At 41.3% G+C, this 22,288-nt stretch overlaps 1 protein-coding gene across 1 annotated transcript; it reads right to left on the bottom strand.

Annotated features, from left to right (window-relative positions):
• Positions 1 to 95: 95 nt before the first annotated feature.
• LOC148915927 (serine decarboxylase-like) lies at positions 96 to 2,776 on the bottom strand. Its single transcript, XM_089054233.1, has 5 exons — positions 2,345 to 2,776; positions 2,022 to 2,253; positions 1,721 to 1,914; positions 1,472 to 1,608; positions 96 to 860 (listed from the first exon to the last, which is right to left on the bottom strand). The coding sequence occupies exons 1-5, from the start codon at positions 2,655 to 2,657 to the stop codon at positions 294 to 296; spliced, it is 1,443 nt and encodes a 480-aa protein (XP_088910359.1). The 5' UTR covers positions 2,658 to 2,776; the 3' UTR covers positions 96 to 293.
• Between the last annotated feature and the right edge of the window lie 19,512 nt (positions 2,777 to 22,288).

Raw genomic sequence — 22,288 nt, 5'->3', positions numbered from 1 at the left:
TAAAATTAATCTGAGATATGGCAAAGGTATTTGGAAATTATGTTCCAGTTTATTGGTCTGTTTTCAGAGCAGTGTCTTAAGGCCTTACAGCACAGTTGTATGACAAAACAAAAACTTGCATCTGATGCATCAAGTAATAGTTGAACCACCATAAAAGCAGTCCACTGATACAGGAATTTTCACAAGCGTTCATAATAACCAAGGGAGAAAACCATTTGAAACAAAACTAGAACCTACAAAAAGCTGCAGGATAAAACAACTACCACACAAAAAGCTCAGTGCGAAAAAATTAATCACTGGTGCTGCCCACAAGCACAATTCTCAGTTCCTACATCAGCTGCAATACAGGGAGGCTGAACTTTCTCATCTTTGTACCAAGTTGAGCGTTTTTCAACTAGTTCATTTAAGAAATCATCCAATTTATCGATGTTGACGCTTGGCATCACCACAACATGGGCAATATTTCCTTGACAAGCCAACTGCCACCTGCGAACAAACTCCTCGTCCTTAGGCCGCTCAAACACAACCGTGCTACTTAGCTCATTCAGCATGGCACTGATCCCAGCATCACGAAGGCGGTCCTTCAAGTAGTGAGCATTTCTAAGACATTTCTGGACTTCTTTTTGGAACCCTTTGTAACCTTTTTTGTTGAGGGTGTACCATAGGAAGATAGGAGCATGGCCATTCCGGCTTCCCATGATTGTGGCATCCCTTGACGCAAGGTACTCTACATTCCTTGAAAGGGCATTAATGTGCTCCAGCCTTGTTATCTGAACACCACAAGGCATTGGACACCCTACAAACTTGTGACCAGAAACGCTGACGCTTCCAATGGGCTTCTTGAAAGTAACTTTTGGTGCCTGGTTACCACCAAATATAGTCAGAAAAAGGGAAAAAAAAAGATATCCTTCACACAAAATACATGTGCAGATTATAATGAAGAAGCAACACCAAATAATACCACAGCTATTTCTGACTAGCTTTTACATATATAAGCTCACTCTAATCCCATTCTTATACCAACAAAGTTGGAACCAAACTTCTCCAAGGTTATTCATCTACGAGTAAATTAATATTGTCAATCAAAGATAGTAGTCTATGCTCATTTACTATACCATCCAATCACAGATATCAGTATCATTCATTTAGCCCAACTTTGAAGGAAATATTATAAACTATTTTTGTCAAGATGAAATATTAGTGCCAAATCCACCCTCTCATCCAGAAAGGCTGAAAGCAGAACAATCCAATGAGCAGGCTTTTGTGTAGGGTTAAATATTAGCAACAAAAAACATCCACGACAAAATTGCAGTGGGAAAAATCTTCATACGAATTACAAGAAATTTTGGAACCAAAGGAGTTAATTTTTTTTTATTTTTTTGGTCTGAACCAAAGGAGTTAAACGGGCATAAGGTATAAGAGACAGATTCCTATCCACAACAACTACAAGAGTTGAAATGAGATGACATACACGTTTGACAAAAGGCATCATGAGTCCAAATAATGCTCCATCGCAGTGAATGTAGAACCGGTCTTGCTTGAATCCACATTCTTCAAGGGTTTGTATGACAAGATCCAGGTCATCAACAGCTCCTTTGACAGTTGTTCCTGCAGTTCAAGCAATTCAGTATATCAATCAACCAAACAAAATCACATAGGTGCGTATAATATATGGATGAATTCAGTTTGTATCAATGTGTCTCTTAACTCTTACACATACCTATATTAACATTGATGATGGCTGGTTTATCCTTGTTAAGAACAAGCTTAGCTCTGAAATCCTTGCAATCAATCTCACCAGAGATCAGACAATCAACCTTTACACATTCCATTCTATACATTCTCGCTGCTTTAAATATCGAATAGTGCGACTCTCGAGAAGCATACAGAATCCCATCTGGAAATACTTCTCTCCTGCAAGAACGCAAATGAATTATACATCAAATCGAATTGTTTCAGTTTACTGTGCTAAAGAATCAAGAATAGATTCACACGAATAATTAATCAAACACTTGACGTACCCAACTAAAACTCCATGAAGATTTCCTTCCGTACCACAATTGGTAATGTATCCCCAATAGTCACTCTTCTCAATCTCCCACAACCGAGCGAACCAATCTAGAACACCCACTTCGAACTGTCTCGAATGGACTCCATAGTTGCTTTCGATAAACGGATCTCCCAAATTGTTGATGGAGAAATGCTGCAACTGCGTTAAAGCACCATAATCGAAGTCCAAATTGTAAGGATAACCTGCATTCCAAGCAAAACCCACAATTTAGATTCAAGATTCTTGCTTGGATTTCAAAGCACCGCAATAAAAAATCACAGAAATGAAAAGTACCCAAATGGTGCTTGGTCCTTTCGACGAGGGTCTTGCGGTAGCGAGCAAGAACGCTAGCCATGTAGGCGTCTTTATCGCCGGTGAACTCGTCGTTGGCTTCGGGTTCCGTCACGGCCAGGCACGTGGTATGCACGTTCCTGCCAAGCACCATCGGTTTCTCTAGGCTGCTTTTGAGATCTTCGGCAAACTTTCCGATAAGATCGCAGTTAACGTCGCTGGTTACGACCGTAGGCAGAGGCTCTGCAACCACAGCCGTCGGATCGAAATCCTCCAATAGCAAGTCCATCGCCACGGCCTCATTCTTGCGATCCATGAAACTTGTAAAGTTGAAAGTTGAAACCCAAAAAACACAGAAATTAAAATGTAATCGAAAGTAGGAGAGTTTAATCTGCAGAAGGAGAAAAGAGAGAGTTGTCTTGTGAGGAGAAAGAAGAGGGTGAAGCCTTGGTTTTATTTATACTCTCATTTCTTTTTACCCAAAAAAAAATCTCATTTATTTTGACCAAAAACAAAAACAAATATCATTTCTCATTTCTAATTGGATCTGTGAGTCCGTGAGAATGCTAATCTGTCATGAAAAATTAATATCGTCGATTAATTTTTTTTCTTTTTTGTGGTAATTAAATTTTAAATTTTATTTTTTGTGATATCAGCAGATTTGGCGACGCATGTAATAATCAGTCAAAACTCTATAAGCACGTTTGGTTTGTTTAATTAATTTTGAGTAGTAACTAGAATGCAAACATTGATATGCGCGTGGAAAATGTTGGACGTTACATCTGATATGCATGGGCTGTGGCATATTGATGCGTGTGGCATATCACATGAATGGTGGGTAAAGGAGAATATCGGGTGAATAGTAACTGCTCTTAACTAAGGATGGCAACGAATCGGTTTGGAACTAAACAAGACAATACCATCAACATTCCCGTTCTTGATCCCTATCTCCGATAAAAAAGAAATTCGAGGAATCCCCGTCTCCATCCCCATCGAGGGGCTACCTCCCAAACCAGTCCCTGAATCCCTGATTTTTTTTATTTAAAATATATTTATCCTATATAATAACACTTCAATTTTATCTTAAATTTTACCTAAACCAACTTAATTACACTAAATTTAGGTAATATTAAAATTTTCATTTTATAACATCACATCACTCAAGTACATAAGTTGGACAAATGATTTAAAGTAGGTTGTATTAGCCAGAATTTCATGTGTGTGCCTCTCACAAAATATAAACAATAAAAAATTTGCACTCACAAGACATATCAAAACATCAAAAATCATATTATGTATTCATTACAATCATCATTGTTTTTGACGAGTTTTCATATTTTGAAATCATTGCATAACAATCTCGTCATCTATACTATTGAAAATGTCTCTCTCAATATATGCAACGAAGCAATCATTTATACATAAATTGAAGATCTATTAAAATCAATAAAAAGAAAAAAATCAAAATTTTATGAACTAAAAATAAATAAAGAAAGAAAAAAATAAAAAAGAGAACTGCTAAAAAAACTTTAATTGAATAAATTAACCTAATTAAAACTTGATAGTTTAATATGGAGTTTGAGAGAAAAACTCACAGGCAGTGCATTGAGAAAGTCTGCTTTGTTGCTTGTGTATCTCCAAGAAAGGAGAAAAATGGGTTAGGATTTTATCAATTTTTTTAGAAGAGTAAATATATAATAATAAGAGCCATAAACCTTTGGAAAAAGGAAAGGAAAGTGGCTTACGCTTGGTGGAAAGGAAAACGGGATTTGGCTGCTGGGCCGCGTGATAAAATAAACATATTAATTAATATAGATTATTCAATAACAGCAATACATATTACATTTTAAAAGAAAGAAAAAAAGTTGAGTGGGGGCCAGTGACTGCACTGTCCCTACGTGCCTCCGCCCCTGATTATAAACATTTATTTCGTATATGATTGACTTAAATTATTTAATATTAGTATCGGATGAATCACACACTTACATGTATATTAATGAGTTCCAACTTAAAATCTTTTCCAACGTTAACTTAGGGAGCTGATTTCCCCACTTTCTTTTTCTTCATTTAAACTCCTTTTTATTTTTTAATACTTTTTAATTAATTTTATTCTTTTTTGTTCTCTCTTTTTCCTATTCTACCCTTATCCGACATTAATTTCTTTTTCTTTTTTACTTTTATATTATATATATATATATATTTTTACCTTCAATTTTCAAAATCAAAATAAATAAGAGAAAATAAAATATATAAAAAAAAACCCAACCCCTCCTGTGTTGTGCCCAACCAGTACCCTCTACTTGCCACCGTCCCCACCCAACCCCAGCCACCACCTCCTTTCTTTCTCCATTTGTTTTTCAATTTTTTAATTGATTTTGATTAGTTAACACAGTGGGGGTTTGGATGGGGAGATTAATATTGGGGTCATGCTTGGGAGACAACTTTAGATACCAACTTATGTACCAACTCTCTAATAGAGGTGGAGCCCACCAATACAATGGGTCTCACGCTCTATTAGAGAGTTGGTACACAAGTTGGTATCTAAAGTTGGTCACAAACCCACCAAACCAAATCATACCCAAGTCCCAACCATTCTTGAGCCACCCAACTTCCTCTACACACCCAACATCAGTTTCACCGCAGCCCCCACCCCAGTTTAACCGCAACATCCTTCCAACCACCATCAAAGCCACCCCCATCCAATCCATCACCCCATCACCCCAAACCCACCCAATAATTAACGAAAATGCGTGGGAGACCAACTTTAGATATCAATTTGTGTACCAACTCTCTAATAGAGCGTGGGACCCATTGTATTGGTGGGCTTCACCTCTATTAGAGAGTTGGTATCTAAAGTTGGTCTCCCTAGCATGACCCTTTTTGAAATGATTCTTTTGATTACTTGGTATGGTTTTATGATTTTATTTCTTGGAAGTTGATTTTCTTAGTTTGATTTGATCTGTTGGGTGAAGAAACAAAAGAAGGCAGGGAGTTGGGATGGTGTCAGCTAAGGTTTAGGTGTTTAATATATTATGTTTTAAATATTTAATCTTATTATTTAATTTTTAAATAATCTTTTGAGTGGAGATGGTTGGCCTTGTCGGAATCCAAACAAAGTGAGACATATATTTGTGAAAAAAATGAGTAGAGTGAGACAAAATGAGTTTCAGGGGCCAAAGTGACTCAAATACACTTCCCCATATCAAAAAATAGGCCAAAAAAATATTGAAAAATGAGGGCAAGTGAAAAAAAAGAAAAAAAAAAAGAAATGATATAAAAGTGAAGTAAAAAGAAATTAATGTAGGGTAAGGGTAGAATAGAAAAGAGAAAGAACAAAAAAGAACCAAATTGATTAAATGATATTAAAAAACAAAAGGGAGTGTAAGTGAAGAAAAAAGGAGTGGGAAAATCAGCTCCCTTAACACTTACAGTATACTTTGATATTAAATAATTAATATCTTCCATTATTACATGCACATGCACATCCTTTTCGGATACTCACTGTAATTACCTAATGTAATAAGGATATAGTTGATAAATTTGCACTTTGCAATGGACAAAGAGCTCCTTTTCTTTTTTATAGCGGATGATATTTGGTCATTCTGCTTACTGCAAGACATCAAAATCATGACTATGAGATCGGAAGCCATTTTTCTTTGGAAAGAGAAGGATGGTCATTTTTCACTAATATGACAGGTTATCCATAATACTACTTTCGTTTTTGGAACAAGTAGAATTTCATTAACATAGGGGCAAGCACGAGATCTCTTGCATAGGGGAATTTGTACCCCCATTCTCTGTTATTGTTGAGAGAATGGGGTACAAATTCCATCTGACTCTTTTGTGCCGTTAAGACTCTGCACCACTCTCGAATCCGATTCAAAGTCTCCATTTGCATTCTTGATAACCAATGGTTCAGATTTTGCCGGCTTCTTTCGATGGCTAAAACTGGTTAAGAAGGGGTGGCGTCAAAGACACAGGAAAAAGAAAAAGCTTGCAAATTTCCTACGATCCATCCATGCATGCAAAAAAGTTCCTCGTGCGAATAAATTGGAAAGATTTCATCCGACAAAACCTAAAAAACATGTTTGCTTCAACAAGATAAACTTCACACATTCGAAAAACAAAGTGTAAATTACATGGTTGTCGAAATGTGGAGCCGATGGTGGTTGTATTGTGGAGAAGACAGTGGTGGCTGTTTTTTATTTTTTATTTTTAAATTTTATTTATTTATTTAAATTTTTAATTCTTATAAAAAAGAAATATACTTTTCCTTAATTAAGGCTCTTATAAATTTTTATTTTCTTTTTATTGTTAATTTTCCTTTAATTATTTTAAAAGATTAAGAATATTTTATTATGTTTTTTCCAAAAAGTATTTTACTATGTTTTTAGTTTATGTAAAGGTGGGTTCTACTTTGCTTTAACATCCACTCAAATTGGTGAGTAAATATCTCATGTGTACAAAATTACTTAAACATTCATGTAACGTCATCAATTTTGATAGATTTTTGGATGTAGCTAACAACAAGGGGCAACATCAAATATCAAATTTTGATCAATGGTCACAGTGGGTCACTTTAACTTATAGCCAGAATGAAATTCGACAATGGATTCAGAAGGTACTACTATAAATAAGCTTAATTTTTATTGGAAAAAACGAATCTTTATGAAATTTTTACTAAAGATTGACAAGTAAATTTCTTAACACTTGGTACATCAAGTACTTTTTTTGTATATAATTCATACTATCACGTAGTATTACAAATTCTCATGTTATAATATTGTGGATGACTAATTAACATGTTACGATCAAAATATAATTTCAAAAATTAAATACATTTGTATAATATGAGTAGATTTATTAACACGGCAGAAAAAAAAGGGAAATAGCCTCAAATGCCACCCATTTGATAATTTTAACTACAAATACCACCTCTTCCCAATTTTTTCACAACTATCACCTATAAATATAAAATTATTGTCCACTTATTGCTGATTTTTCACGAGTTCAGAAATTTTGGTCTCTCTTAGCTCACTCAGCTCTCTCTCTCTCTCTGGGGCACTTTCTCTCTCTCTCTTTGATATATGTCTATCGCAGCTCTCTGTCTCTCTCTCTTGGCTCTCTCTCCTGGTAGCACAACTCTCTGTCTCTGTCTTTGCTCTCTCTCTCTTGTCGCTCCACTGAGATCTTCGTCGCCGCCTACCACATATCCACCAAAGGCCCCGCTTTCACATCGGCTTCGCTTCTTCTCACTTGGACTCACCGACCCAAAGAAGCCAACTCGCCCAATAGCTCGCGCGTTGCAGAGGTCGCTCGCCGGGTTTGAGCTCCAAGAAGAGTCTTGGGTCCGGTGGGTCTCGGTCGGGACACAGAAAGCCCAAGCGGGTTATGTGACGGTGGGTGAGTGATGAGGATCCAAATAGGGATTTTGATGCTATGGACTCTAGAGTCAGGAGAGCTCGCTTGGGATTTCTGCTGCTCAGGTGAGCTCAATTTCTGTGTCTTCTTATTTGTGTTCTTGGTTGATCTGGTTTGATGGGTTTGATTTTGTTTGGTGGGTAATGCTTGATTTTTATCCTAGTGATAATTGTGATGATGGGATGGATATGGAGCTTAATTTTGCTACTGGTTTGGCCAATTTTGGATTTTGGTTTTTCTTACTTTAAAACAAAAATTGTTTCTTCACTAAGTGTAGTTCAATCTGATAAAACTGACAATGCAAAATATTTCGTGAATGTTTAATTTCATAATGGGTAATTTCAAACTTTTGTGAATGGTCGTCTGCATTGGAATTGTAATTAATCAAGCCTTGTGTTTGATGTACTCATTACAGGTAGGAAGCTTTTTTGTTTATTTTAAATTTCGGGTATCCATCCCATTTATGAACTTTTGCCATAAGTAATTAGGTTAATGAATCTAAACTTCATGCCTTTGAATATTCATCCCGTAAAATCTATGTACTTTTGTTGCAGTGAGTTCTGCAGCATGGCAAGGAAGATTTTTATCTATACAATAGAGGAAGTCAAGAGGTTGTCACCCAAGATAAACTTACACTCAATGAAGAGGTCAAACCAGGAAAGCCAGATTCTGAAGCAGCAGTCAACATCGAAGACCAATCATCCATTGTGGGACCTGCATACTGATCTGCCCCCTTGTCTCTAGCTATATAATGAAAAATTGGAAAAAAAATTGAAAAATGGAACTTGATTGTCACATGAGATTCTGTCTGCTAGGATGATGCAATCTATGACAAAGTACACATGCTGGAAGAATTGGTTGAGTTTCCCTGCTTGCTGAAATAGAGGGTGGCAGTGGCCTGTAATGCACATGCAATCTGGAGAGTCACTACTCATGACAAGGTTTGGGTTAGTATTGTTAGGGTTTGGTGGCTATACATGGAAAATAAATAGCCATCGAACCCTAACAATACTATCCCACGAAGCAAAAATTATTTCTTTCATAAAACTTGAAAATTCAATTGTTATTACATAGTCAACCAATCTTTGCTTTATTACATACATACTTCCTACCTATAATTATAAATAATGGAGAGCTCACAAATTCTACTAATTTGATCTTAAATTCATCAATTTGTTCTTCGTGTATGAGTTAGCTCTCCCATTTTACACATTTTCCAAGTTGTCCTATTCTCCTCCCGTGTAGCAATATCAGCAACAACAGGTTTTCTACAGATCTGAAATCATAACTGCAGATGATTCTCAATTAACAAAGAGGAAAACAATTTTCTTTTACAACTTTGGTTCTGAATTATATAACAAAATGCAAAGACCTTTGCTTCTGAAAAGGAGCAAAAATTTGTCAACCAATTCATAGTAAAAACGAAGAAACTAGTGAACCTAACCAGAGAAATGCTAACCTGCAAAACTAACTCTAATACTTTAACCACAACATTAATGAGGACCCGTCCGAATTTCCCAGTAACCCGAGGCGATTTAACAACTGCGGAGACCGGCATCACACCCAAGCCGGGTTCACTCCTTAGATCTATGTCCTCATTTACTGAGAGGACTAAGGGCACGAGACTTTCACAAATTTGTGAGTCTCCCTATAAATTGAACATTTCCCCAAAACTTCCACCTGCATAAAACGCATTTTATAACTCCAACCGGCAGCATGCACAATAAAATCTCATGCAATTTACATAAATGGCCTCCGGCCTTCAAATGCTTCTAGCAGAACTGCTCACAATGCTTTTAAAACAACTTAATGCATTAAACATGCATATAACAACTTCAAAATCTACTCACGCGCACCTTCACTCACTTGGTCCCCAGGACAAGCCTCAATTCAACCAAGTTTTGGGACCAACAACGAGGTCCAAACCAAACCCAATAAGACCACCTAAGTGGGGTCTAATATGTGGCTGCACCTAGTAACTTCAGGCTGCCTACGTACCCTGCTAAGGGATCAAGCCACACGTAGCTCTTTCGTGTCTATCCTGGCTCCTAATATCAAATACCATTACAGCCATACCCATTTCATATATTCTAATATTTATCCAACACAACCCATCAGTCACAATCACAGTATCACCCTTCATACGACGGGACGCACCCGGCCTCGTATGGGGCCTGTCAACACGCCGCTAATCCAAAGACGCGTGCGACCTCACCGGGCCTGGCTACATTCTCACCAGCCCTCACACAACCATATCTCCTCATACGTCGGGACGCCGCCACGTATGGGGTGCATCACGCCGGCTAATCCAAAGACGCGCGTGCGACTACACCGGGCTGGCCATTCTCACCAGCCCTCACACAGCCATATCTCCCTCATACGCGTCGGACGCACCGCCACGTGTAGGTCCGCAACACGCGGCTAATCCAAAGGCGTGCGACCTACCACCTGGGCTCGCTACATTCTCACGGCCCTCACACAACCATATCTCCTCATGCGTCGGGGACGCACCCGCCACGTGTAAGTGCATCAACGCTAATCCAAAGACGCGTGCGACCTCACTGCGGGCTCGGCTACATTCTCACCAGCCCTCACACAACCATATCTCCCTCATACGTCGGGACGCACCCGCCACGTATGGGTCTGCCAACACGCCGGCTAATCCAAAGCGGCGTGCGACCTCACACCGGGCTCGCTACATTCTCACCACTCACACAGCCATATCTCCCCTCATACGCCGGGACGCACCCGCCACGTATGGGAGTCATCAACTCGCCGGCTAATCCAAAGACGGCGTGCGACCTCGGGCTGGCTACATTCTCACCCCTCACACAACCATATCTCCTCATACGCCGGACGCACCCGGCCACGCATGGGTGCATCAACACGCCGGCTAATCCAAAGGCGCGTGCGACCTCACCACCGGGCTGGCTACATTCTCACCAGCCCTCACACAACCATATCTCCTCATACGTCGGGACGCACCCGGCCACGTGTAGGGTCTGCAACACGCCGGCTAATCCAAAGCGGCGTGCGACCTCACCTGGGCTCGCTACATTCTCACCAGCCCTCACACAACCATATCTCCCCTCATACGCGTCGGACGCACCCTTGCCACGTGTAGGACCAATCAACGGCTAATCCAAAGCGCGTCGACCACCGGGCCTGGCTACATTCTCACCACCCTCACATGATCACAATATGGGGGTACGTTGGGTAGTGCGTATAGCACTGTAAGCTAATAATCAATCACTTTATTTACTTTTAAACATCCACACAATTAATTATATAACATATAAATTCTAAACTTATATAAACCTCCACAAATAAAGCATATCGTAAACTCCCCCATTTAATTTCACTAATTTAAATCTTAAGCTCACGGTCTCCGTTCCACTCAACAACGCTCGAGACCTGTCACTAAGGTCATTCTAGCCCTCCTGGGATGGTAGAACTACAAAGAAAGTCTAGCGGTCCACCCAGGGTCAAACTACCCAAACTTGGTCAAACGGGCCCGCGGGGCCCACGACCTCCAAATTCCGATCCGAAAGTTCCTATAGGTTCTACAGGCTCTAGGACACATGTCCTGCAAGTTTGGTCCAGATCGGACGGTCGGATCGCTCACGATCGCACGATCGGACGGTCGCTAAAACCCTAACCCTAGGGTTGGCATTTTCGGAGTATCCGGGACTCCATTTTGCGATCCGTCGAATCCTACACGATCCTGGTAATACCTAGATCAACATATTATAACTTCAGGACCATCCAACGGTCCAAACCTAGCGAACCCGGAAAATACGCGATATGCGATATCCGTTCGGAACTCTAACGGTATCCAAAATGAGATCCGAGCACACCTACGCGCTCGTGACATCGAGAGGATCACAATGGGACAAGAATGCCCTCAGCTAGTGCCCCACACGCGCCGCAGGGTGTCTAAAGCGATATCGCATCGACGGAAATCCTCCAAATCATGAGCCAAGACTCCTACCCTAGGTAATACACCTAATTTGGAGTCACTTTTGTTCTTGGACATACCCCAAAAACTGACCGGAAGTGGCCGGAATCTCCTCGAAATCAAACCCAGTCGAATCGGTTACCTACGCTACAAATTGATCAATTCCTACCCAACCATCAGCTAGATCATGCAGAAGGGATGAATTTCCATACCTTGATTGCCAAAAATGGCGGCCGGACGACGGAGAACGGCCGCGAGTTTCTGTCAAAACCGCGCTTTCTCCTCGTTCCGCGCACTGGCTGTGGCGGCGACCCGGGTAGGAAGAGGACGGGCAGTCATTTTGGTACCGGCCGTCGACTTTGGTGGTCGGACGAGAGCCGGCCGGCCAAAGCGTGGCGGCCTCCATTCTTGTCGCGAACCAGGAGGGAGAGAGGGCGAGAGAGAGAGAGAGAGAGACGGGGCATTTCCGTCTTTTAACCAAAAATCCAATTTCCAAATATTTACGATTATGCCACTGAGCTTCTTCTGACCATATCTCTCTCGTTACAACTCCGATTCGAGCCCACTACGTGTCTACGGACTCATCTCACCGTGCTCTACGCAACGGTACAACCGAAATTCCCAAATTCCTTTCGGGTAAGAAAATGACTAAAATACCCCTATCCCACGGGTAATTTCTCAATTCCATTTAAATTAATTAAAAATGGGATAAATTTGGGGTCGGGGTGTTACATACTACCCCCCTTATAAAAAATTTCGTCCCAGAAATTTCATACCTGTCATTCCAAAAGGTGTGGGTACTGGGCCCGCATCTACTACTCGGGTTCCCATGCTTCATCCTCCACAACCAGGTTGACAGCCAAGCCATTAGCTCTATCCAAACAAGCAGAGAAAGAGAAGTCTCTTTCTTCCACTTGGAATATCCTTTAATAGCTGCTGTAATGCTTAATCTTCCTCTGAAAGCTAAACGCTTCCATTTGTGATTTGATTCTCTTCCATCTCTCCCATGAAGAGAATCCAAACTCTTTGACTTGTTAATATCTTCCTTCTTTCTTTAGAATCGATAAGGCAATATTGCCAACACGATTCTTTGAGAGGGATGTCAGAAAGGATCATTTTTACCGAATTGTAATCATCATCTTCCTCCCTCTACCCAGATCCCTTTCGATTCCGATGGAAGATTTCTGCTCAAACGTGCTCACTGCACACAATCGAGAATTAGCAACATGTTCAGGCAATGGAGGATCTCTAGAAACGAGTTTATCAACTCCATGCCCTCCTGCCCATAAGAACTCAACAACCTCTGTCTGTAGTAAAGCTCTAGCTCTATTTCTGCCTCAACGGCCTTTGTACCTTTCTTCTTTCTCTTTCCCCTATTGGTTCCCTTTCCAGGGGTAGCAGAAATAATCCAAGTCGCTGGTCAAACTCCCAATGACCGGACTTCCAAGAAATTTTGGAATTCAAATTCTCTGCGTGAGAGAGCAAGGAAAAAGAACCTTGAGGTTCCACTCCTGTCAATTGCGACATTCAAGCCCACGCGAGTGAGATGATACTCCACCCAACACTACTACTTCTCACTTTAATATGTCACGACCCTCCTTGGTCGGACTCACAACTCCTTCACTCCCTTGTAACTCGTCTATCACCTTTCTCTGACGATTTCATCTCGTCTCAGCGGATTCAATACTTCCAACCCTTCCATTTTCCTTGTACATAGGATATTGAGATGTGACAATTTGGATAGACACGTTTCTAAGAACGTGACACACTTCAGCGTACACATCAATATCCTAAATCCATCCATATCCGCTCCGCGTCGAGCGATGACGCCCGTGACGGAACCCATCACGATCCACAACTTAAGGATGCACACACAAGGTGCGGGGTCCACAAGAAGTGGAACCCAAGCTCGATACAGCGGGACCGTCCGAATTTCCCTAACCCGAGGCGAACCTGCGGAGACCGGCATCACACCCAAGCCGGGTTCACCTTTAGATCTATGTCCTCATTTACCGAGAGAGGACTAAGGGCACGAGACTTTCTGCGAAATTTCGCAGAGTCTCCTATAAATTGAACATTTCCCAAAACTTCCACCGCATAAACGCATTTTATAACCCAACCGCAGCATGCACAATAAAATCTCATGCAATTTACATAAATGGCCTCCGCCTTCAAATGCTTCTAGCAGAACTGCTCACAATGCTTTTAAAACAACTTAATGCATTAAACATGCATATAACAACTTCAAAATCTACTCACGCGCACCTTCACTCACTTGGTCCCCAGGACAAGCCTCAATTCAACCAAGTTTTGGGACCAACAACGAGGTCCAAACCAAACCCAATAAGACCACCTAAGTGGGGTCTAATATGTGGCTGCACCTAGTAACTTCAGTCGCCTACGTACCTGCTAAGGGATCAAGCCACACGTAGCTCTTTCGTGTCTATCCTGGCTCCTAATATCAAATACCATTACAGCCATACCCATTTCATATATTCTAATATTTATCCAACACAACCCATCAGTCACAATCACAGTATCACCCTTCATACGACGGACGCACGGCCTCGTATGGGGCTGTCAACACGCCGGCTAATCCAAAGACGCGTGCGACCTCACACTGGGCCTCGCTACATTCTCACCAGCCTCACACAACCATATCTCCCCTCATCGTCGGGGCCTTGCCCGCCACGATGGGAGTGCCAACACGCCGGCTAATCCAAAGCGGCGTGCGACCTCACACGGGCTACATTCTCACCACCCTCACACAACCATATCTCCCCTCATGCGTCGGGACGCACCCGCCACGTATGGGGTCCGCCAACACGCCGGCTAATCCAAAGACGCGCGTGCGACACTCCCGGGCTGGCTACATTCTCACCACCACACAACCATATCTCCTCATGCGTCGGACGCACCCGGCCACGTATGGGAGTCCGCAACACGGCTAATCCAAAGACGCGCGTGCGACCTCACACCTGGGCCTGGCTACATTCTCACCAGCCCTCACACAACCATATCTCCCTCATACGTGGGACGCACCCGCCACGTATGGGGTCCGCAACACGCCGGCTAATCCAAAGCGCGTGCGACCTCACACCGGGCCTCGCTACATTCTCACCACCCTCACACAACCATATCTCCTCATACGCCGGACGCACCCGCCACGATGGAGTCCGCAACACGCCGCTAATCCAAAGACGCGTGCGACCTCACACCGGGCTGCTACATTCTCACCAGCCTCACACAACCATATCTCCCCTCATCGTCGGACGCCGCCACGTATGGGGTTTGTCAACTGCGCGGCTAATCCAAAGACGCGTGCGACCTCACCACCGGGCACGGCTACATTCTCACCCCTCACACAACCATATCTCCTCATACGCCGGACGCACCGGCCACGATGGGGTGCAACACGCCGGCTAATCCAAAGACGTGCGACCTCACACCGGGCTCGCTACATTCTCACCACTCACACAACCATATCTCCTCATCGCCGGGACGCCGCCACGTATGGGAGTCCGCAACACGCCGGCTAATCCAAAGACGCGTGCGACCTCACCACCGGGCTGGCTACATTCTCACCACCCTCACATGATCACAATATGGGGTACGTTGGGTAGTGCGTATAGCACTGTAAGCTAATAATCAATCACTTTATTTACTTTTAAACATCCACACAATTAATTATATAACATATAAATTCTAAACTTATATAAACCTCCACAAATAAAGCATATCGTAAACTCCCCCATTTAATTTCACTAATTTAAATCTTAAGCTCACGGTCTCCGTTCCACTCAACAACGCTCGAGACCTGTCACTAAGGTCATTCTAGCCCTCCTGGGATGGTAGAACTACAAAGAAAGTCTAGCGGTCCACCCAGGGTCAAACTACCCAAACTTGGTCAAACGGGCCCGCGGGGCCCACGACCTCCAAATTCCGATCCGAAAGTTCCTATAGGTTCTACAGGCTCTAGGACACATGTCCTGCAAGTTTGGTCCAGATCGGACGGTCGGATCGCTCACGATCGCACGATCGGACGGTCGCTAAAACCCTAACCCTAGGGTTGGCATTTTCGGAGTATCCGGGACTCCATTTTGCGATCCGTCGAATCCTACACGATCCTGGTAATACCTAGATCAACATATTATAACTTCAGGACCATCCAACGGTCCAAACCTAGCGAACCCGGAAAATACGCGATATGCGATATCCGTTCGGAACTCTAACGGTATCCAAAATGAGATCCGAGCACACCTACGCGCTCGTGACATCGAGAGGATCACAATGGGACAAGAATGCCCCTCAGCCTAACAGTGCCCACGCGCCGCCACACGCGCCGGCAGCGTGGGTGTCTAAAGCGATATCGCATCGCCGGAAATCCTCCAAATCATGAGCCAAGACTCCTACCCTAGGTAATACACCTAATTTGGAGTCACTTTTGTTCTTGGACATACCCCAAAAACTGACCGGAAGTGGCCGGAATCTCCCCTCGAAATCCGCCGAAACCCAATTCGTAAATCGGGTTACCTACGCTACAAATTGATCAATTCCTACCCAACCATCAGCTAGATCATGCAGAAGGGATGAATTTCCATACCTTGATTGCCAAAAATGGCGGCCGGACGACGGAGAACGGCCGCGGTTTCTATCAAAACCGGCGCTTTCTCCTCGCTTTCCGCGAAAACACGGTGGCGGCGAGACCTACTGGGGTAGGAAGAGGACTACGGCAGTCATTTGGTGCGGCCACGACTTTGGTGGCGGACGAGAGCACGGCCGGCCAAAACGTGGCGGCCTCCATTCTTGTCGCGAACCAGCGGAGGGAGAGAGGACGCGCTTGGGAGAGAGAGAGAGAGAGACGACGGGGCATTTCCGTCTTTTAACCAAAAATCCAATTTCCAAATATTTACGATTATGCCACCAGCTTCTTGACCATATCTCTCTCGTTACAACTCCGATTCGAGCCCACTACGTGTCTACGGACTCATCTCACCGTGCTCTACGCAACGGTACAACCGAAATTCCCAAATTCCTTTCGGGTAAGAAAATGACTAAAATACCCCTATCCCACGGGTAATTTCTCAATTCCATTTAAATTAATTAAAAATGGGATAAATTTGGGGTCGGGGTGTTACATTAATATGTGAGATTTTCTTCTCATGGATTATGATTAGAGGATTGTCCAATTCCTATAAGCACATACACAAGTTTGAAGATAATCAACATCAAGCAAAAAGGGACTTAAGGTGCTGCTAACTTTAACAAGCAGCCCTCTAACAGTTTCAAGACATAGTTATCACTGAGTCAAACTAAAACTTACACATTTCTGATTGTTCTGGTTGGTAATGAAATAAGGGGATATGTAGCCCATGTCTAGCTTCATTCCCTCAACAACCTCCAACTCATTGTCCAATGTTTTCCCATCCTGCAGAAATTAACATAGTGTGAAGCTTACATGTTTTGGGTATCATTTGGGAATAAAAAACTAAAATAAAATTACTTGCCCTCCAATATATTTCTGTAAAAGTTTCATAAGACCCATACATACCTTACTTTAAAACAACAATAAAAAGAACCTGATATCATCCAGATTTCAGCCCTTGCAATACGGTAACTACACTAATATGTGTTAGAGTTTGTATAGGAAAATACACTTGCATTTAGTCCCACATTGGAAGAGAGTAGTTTTCTTCCATAGTTTATAAGCACCAACACATTAGAATTACTAAATAGAGTATGGGCCTAGTGGAGGCAAACTTGAGCCTCAACATGGTTTGAGCTTGGATTATATATATATTTGTGTAATAAATATATATATAATTAATTGTCAAAAGATGGGCCTTGGGCCTCTTGGGCTCTGTTGATTTAATTAATAATTTATTTTTATTAATTGAAAATTAAGTTTTTTCAGATAAAACCAAAATCTGAAATTCGAATTAATTAAAACAGTTGACATAACTGTTGGATGAAGAGGTGTCAGACCTCTATATAATGACAATACGATCAAACCAGATAAATACCTTTGAATCGCATCATCATTCTCACATTTTACACTTCCTGAGAGAATTCATACCACTGTTCAGAAATCAAAGCCACTGTGCTTAGGCTTAGATTTAAGATAGTTTAATCCTGGTGGACAGACTCCTATCGAACTACAAGAACAAGGGTAGAGGAGAAATACTGTCTAAAGGACACTGCAAATCTGCAGGACTCTATCTACAATTCAAGTCAGTATTCTACAATCTATATTATTGTTGTATTGATTCAATTATATCTATATAAAATATATTCGTTGGTTTTCATTATTCTGTTATTTTGGTTTTATACTGATTGTTCTACAACAATATGCCTATGACAAATTTGCTGACTAGAAACAGACATAGGCAAATAAAGTCACATACCCATCAAGCACAGCCACTGTCCAGGTTATGATGAGATACAAGCCAATAGATGACCACCACCAAATTGCTCTTCAATATGTTGGTCAAGGGTGCAAATCAGTTGACACTTCTCCAACTTTCTTACTACAGGGTTGTTCTTCTTCACTTCCTCAGCGACGGCAACAGCAGCATCACCTTCTTATCAAACAAATAACACAAAATGCCATCAAAGACAGTAAAGTTCATTGCGCATGTGTGTGTCCAAAAGTAAAGTTCATTACCAGAAAAGCTCCTTTATTTCATTTTGCAGGCATCGTATTCTTGTTGATCAGTAAAATCAGAGGACTTGAGCTGCTCCAGTGGTACTACCACCGACTCAATTCGCCCAAACAAGCAAGCACTATGAGATCCTCTTGGCAAAACTAGACAACCAATAACCATAACACCCAAACCTTGTCATGAGTAGTGACTCTCCAGATTGCATGTGCATTACAGGCCACTGCCACCCTCCATTTCAGCAAGCAGGAAAACTCAACCAATTCTTCCAGCATGTGTACTTTGTCATAGATAGCATCATCCTAGCAGATAGAATCTCATGTGAAAATCAAGTTCCATTTTCCAATTTTTTTTCCAATTTTTCATTATATAGCTAGAGACAAGGGGGCAGATCAGTATGTAGGTCCCACAATGGATGATTGGTCTTCGATGTTGACTGCTGCTTCATAATCTGGCTTTCCTGGTTTGACCTCTTCATTGAGTGTAAGTTTATCTTGGGTGACAACCTCTTGACTTCCTCTATTGTATAGATAAAAATCTTCCTTACCATGCCGCAGAACTCACTGCAACAAAAGTACATAGATTTTACGGGATGAATATTCGAAGGCATGAAGTTTAGATTCATTAACCTAATTACTTATGGCAGAAGTTCATAAATGGGATGGATACCCGAAATTTAAAATAAACAAAAAAGCTTCCTACCTGTAATGAGTACATCAAACACAAGGCTTGATTAATTACAATTCCAATGCAGACGACCATTCACAAAAGTTTGAAATTACCCATTATGAAATTAAACATTCATGAAATATTTTGCATTGTCAGTTTTATCAGATTGAACTACACTTAGTGAAGAAACAATTTTTGTTTTAAAGTAAGAAAAACCAAAATCCAAAATTGGCCAAACCAATAGCAAAATTAAGCTCCATATCCATCCCATCATCACAATTATCACTATGATAAAAATCAAGCATTACCCACCAAACAAAATCAAACCCATCAAACCAGATCAACCAAGATCACAAATAAGAAGGCACAGAAATTGAGCTCACCTGAGCAGCAGAAATCCCAAGCAGAGCTCTCCGACTCTAGAGTCCATAGCCGAATCCCATTTGATCCTCATCGTCACCCACCATCATAACCCGCTTGGGCTTTCTGTGTCCCGACCTGCACCCACCGGACCCAAGACTCTTCTTGGAGCCCGAACCCGACGATTTGAGACCCAATGCCTTCTTCATCCTCACGCAGCTATAGAAGTGTGCGACCTGCAACGCCGTGAGCTATTGGGAGAGTTGGTGTGGGTCGGTGAGTCCAAGTGAGAAGAAGCGAAGCCGATGTGAAAGCTGTGGCCTTTCCGGTGGATGTGTGGTAGGCGGCGAAGATCTCAGTGGAGCAGACAAGAGAGAGAGAGCAAAGACAGAGACAGAGAGTTGTGCTACTGAGAGAGAGAGAAAGCCAAGAGAGACACAGAGAGCTAAGTGATCTAAGAGAGACTAAAATTTCTGAACTTGTGAAAAATCAGCAATAAGTGGACAATAATTTTATATTTATAGGTGATAGTTGTGAAAAAATTAGAAAGGGGTGGTATTTTTAATTACAATTATCAAATAGATGGCATTTGAGGCTATTTCCCAAAAAAATACTCTAAAAATAGTTTTTCTTTCTTCTTTTGTGTTTTGCTAGATCAATTATGTACGAAATTGTCTTTAGTGATGGGTAGGTGTGCCAACTCAGTTGATTGGAAAACGACGCCGTGGTAGTATCAGTGGTAGGATGGGGCCCATTGTTGGAAAATGAATATTCAACAAAGATAGAACCACGTGGCACCGACTTGAATCTATCTCTCGTCGTTTAGTGGAGGATATTTTTTTGGGTTATGTGGCTGGCTACTCTTGAGAATATGAAGAGATTTGATTTGCTCCCCACGTGATTTGCTTAGGCTTGGTCGATTCAATCCGGAAACGAATCAGTGATGGTCACGTGGGCATTGGGCATTGGTCCATTCAACAAAAAGGATTAGAAACCAAACAAAGCCCAAAGAGAGCCGGAGTCCAAAACAGGCCCAAAACAAAACCATAGCCCCAATAGCAGTCAGTGCAGCAAATAGGAAAACATATTACGACCAGAACAAATCGAGGTGGTACGAAATGAATGGGCAAATGTTATGACTCAGAACCCAGGAGTGATCACCATTGCAAATGCAGTTTCTGGTTCGGATAAAAGTTGCTCATTTGGCTTCCAAACTCCAACAACATATTATTGTAGTGTAATATTTGCTCTCTCTCTTAATCTCATGCTCGTAGCTTGGACATTTCACGTGAATGATAAATTGATCACACACATTCAACAAAGATGTTATTGTAATTGTTGTTGTAATTCCCTAGTAATATTTATTTACGTTTTCTCGCTTCCGTTGAGTCTCCATAAACTCTGTTACCTATTGTTTTCCTGCATATTTTCTTGCAATGAAACAGTTGGATAACTAACATTGGGATTTTGGCACAATGTTTTTATTAGTGTGATGTTGCGTCATAATTGGAAAAAAAACAGTGAGGGCTCAATTTTTTTTGTGTGTGTGTGCATGTCTTGGAATGGGAATCGTTAAGTAAATTTGGTACTCTAGGTCTATTCTTGAGAGAGAAATAGCTGAGCTGTCCAGGAACCTTTTAAAGTCTAAATGATTAATCATGACTTGGTACGTACTCTAATTCAAGTTTGAGTAGTTATCATTTTGTAGGTATCTTGAATGGTTTGAATACCAAGTTTTGACGTATTTGAACAAAAATAATGTGACATGTTGTGAAGCTTAAAAGGTCTTTGGTAAAGCAGTGGTGTTGAGTTCGTATATTGTCTCATTCTAATGAATAATAAAAGGAGGCAAAAAATTTCAAAAATAAAAAGAAGTGGTACAAAAGATAGACGACTCTCTAATATGCTACGTTGATATTTAATTTACATTAGGTGTGTGCATGGTCTGGTTTGATCTGGTTTCCTTTTTGCATTAGAACTAAAATTAGAACTTACATACCGTTTGGTTTGATTCAGTTTTTATAGAAAGTGTCTAGAAAATTCGAGCCAAACCGAACTTATGCGTTTAGGATTTGGCTTGGTTTTTGATTTGGAAAGATAAAAATATAATGATGTGAAGAAGAAAGAAATAGGACTTATAGAAAAAAAAAAAAAAAAAGGAAGAAGAGAAAAATATGTATATAAAGGATAAAATAAAAGACAGAAAGAGGTAGAAGAAGTAAAGAGGAAATGAAATATAAAGAAATAGGTGGAAATGAGAGAAAGATAGAAGTGCAACTAGAACAAATATGAGTAGTTATACATGCACTCGAAATCTCATATTCAAATTTCCCCTTCCCAATATCGTTTGTATTAGAAGAAGAAAAAAAAGCGACTGAGTTCATAAATAAAAACTAGATGGGAACTAAGTCAACTTGGTGAACATCTTGTGAAGCTAAGCACCATCTGAATAAAAATGATTCATAACCATCTTATACCATATGAATAAAACTGATTCATAACCATCTTGCTTTTTACATTTTCAAGATACCCAAATCTGTTTTAAGGCCTAAAAGAAAACAAACAAAAAATCACCCATAGCTAGGCTAAAGTCACAAATAAGGCCCAAAACTACATCTACCAGCTAACCCCAAAAACGTAGAATTCTATAGTGAGTGCTGTTTATACCAAAATGAACACCAATGAACGACGAGCACGTGGCTAAACCATGGCCATGTGGTGCCTTCGGCACCTACCTTGGTAGAATACCGCGATCGCAACATTAGGGCAACCTCGCCCATACGCGCGTGGCGTCCACGATTAATGTCCGAGTCTCACATCGAAATTCTAAACAAGTCGCACGCCTCCCAAGGCCTATAAAGGAGGACAATCATCCCCTTG

Source organism: Prunus mume, linkage group LG6, assembly GCF_029339155.1.
Source record: "Prunus mume cultivar Tortuosa linkage group LG6, ASM2933915v1, whole genome shotgun sequence".
NCBI lineage: Eukaryota > Viridiplantae > Streptophyta > Magnoliopsida > Rosales > Rosaceae > Prunus > Prunus mume.
Note: the sequence above shows the minus strand (reverse complement) of the source record. Positions and strands in the feature narration are given on the sequence as shown.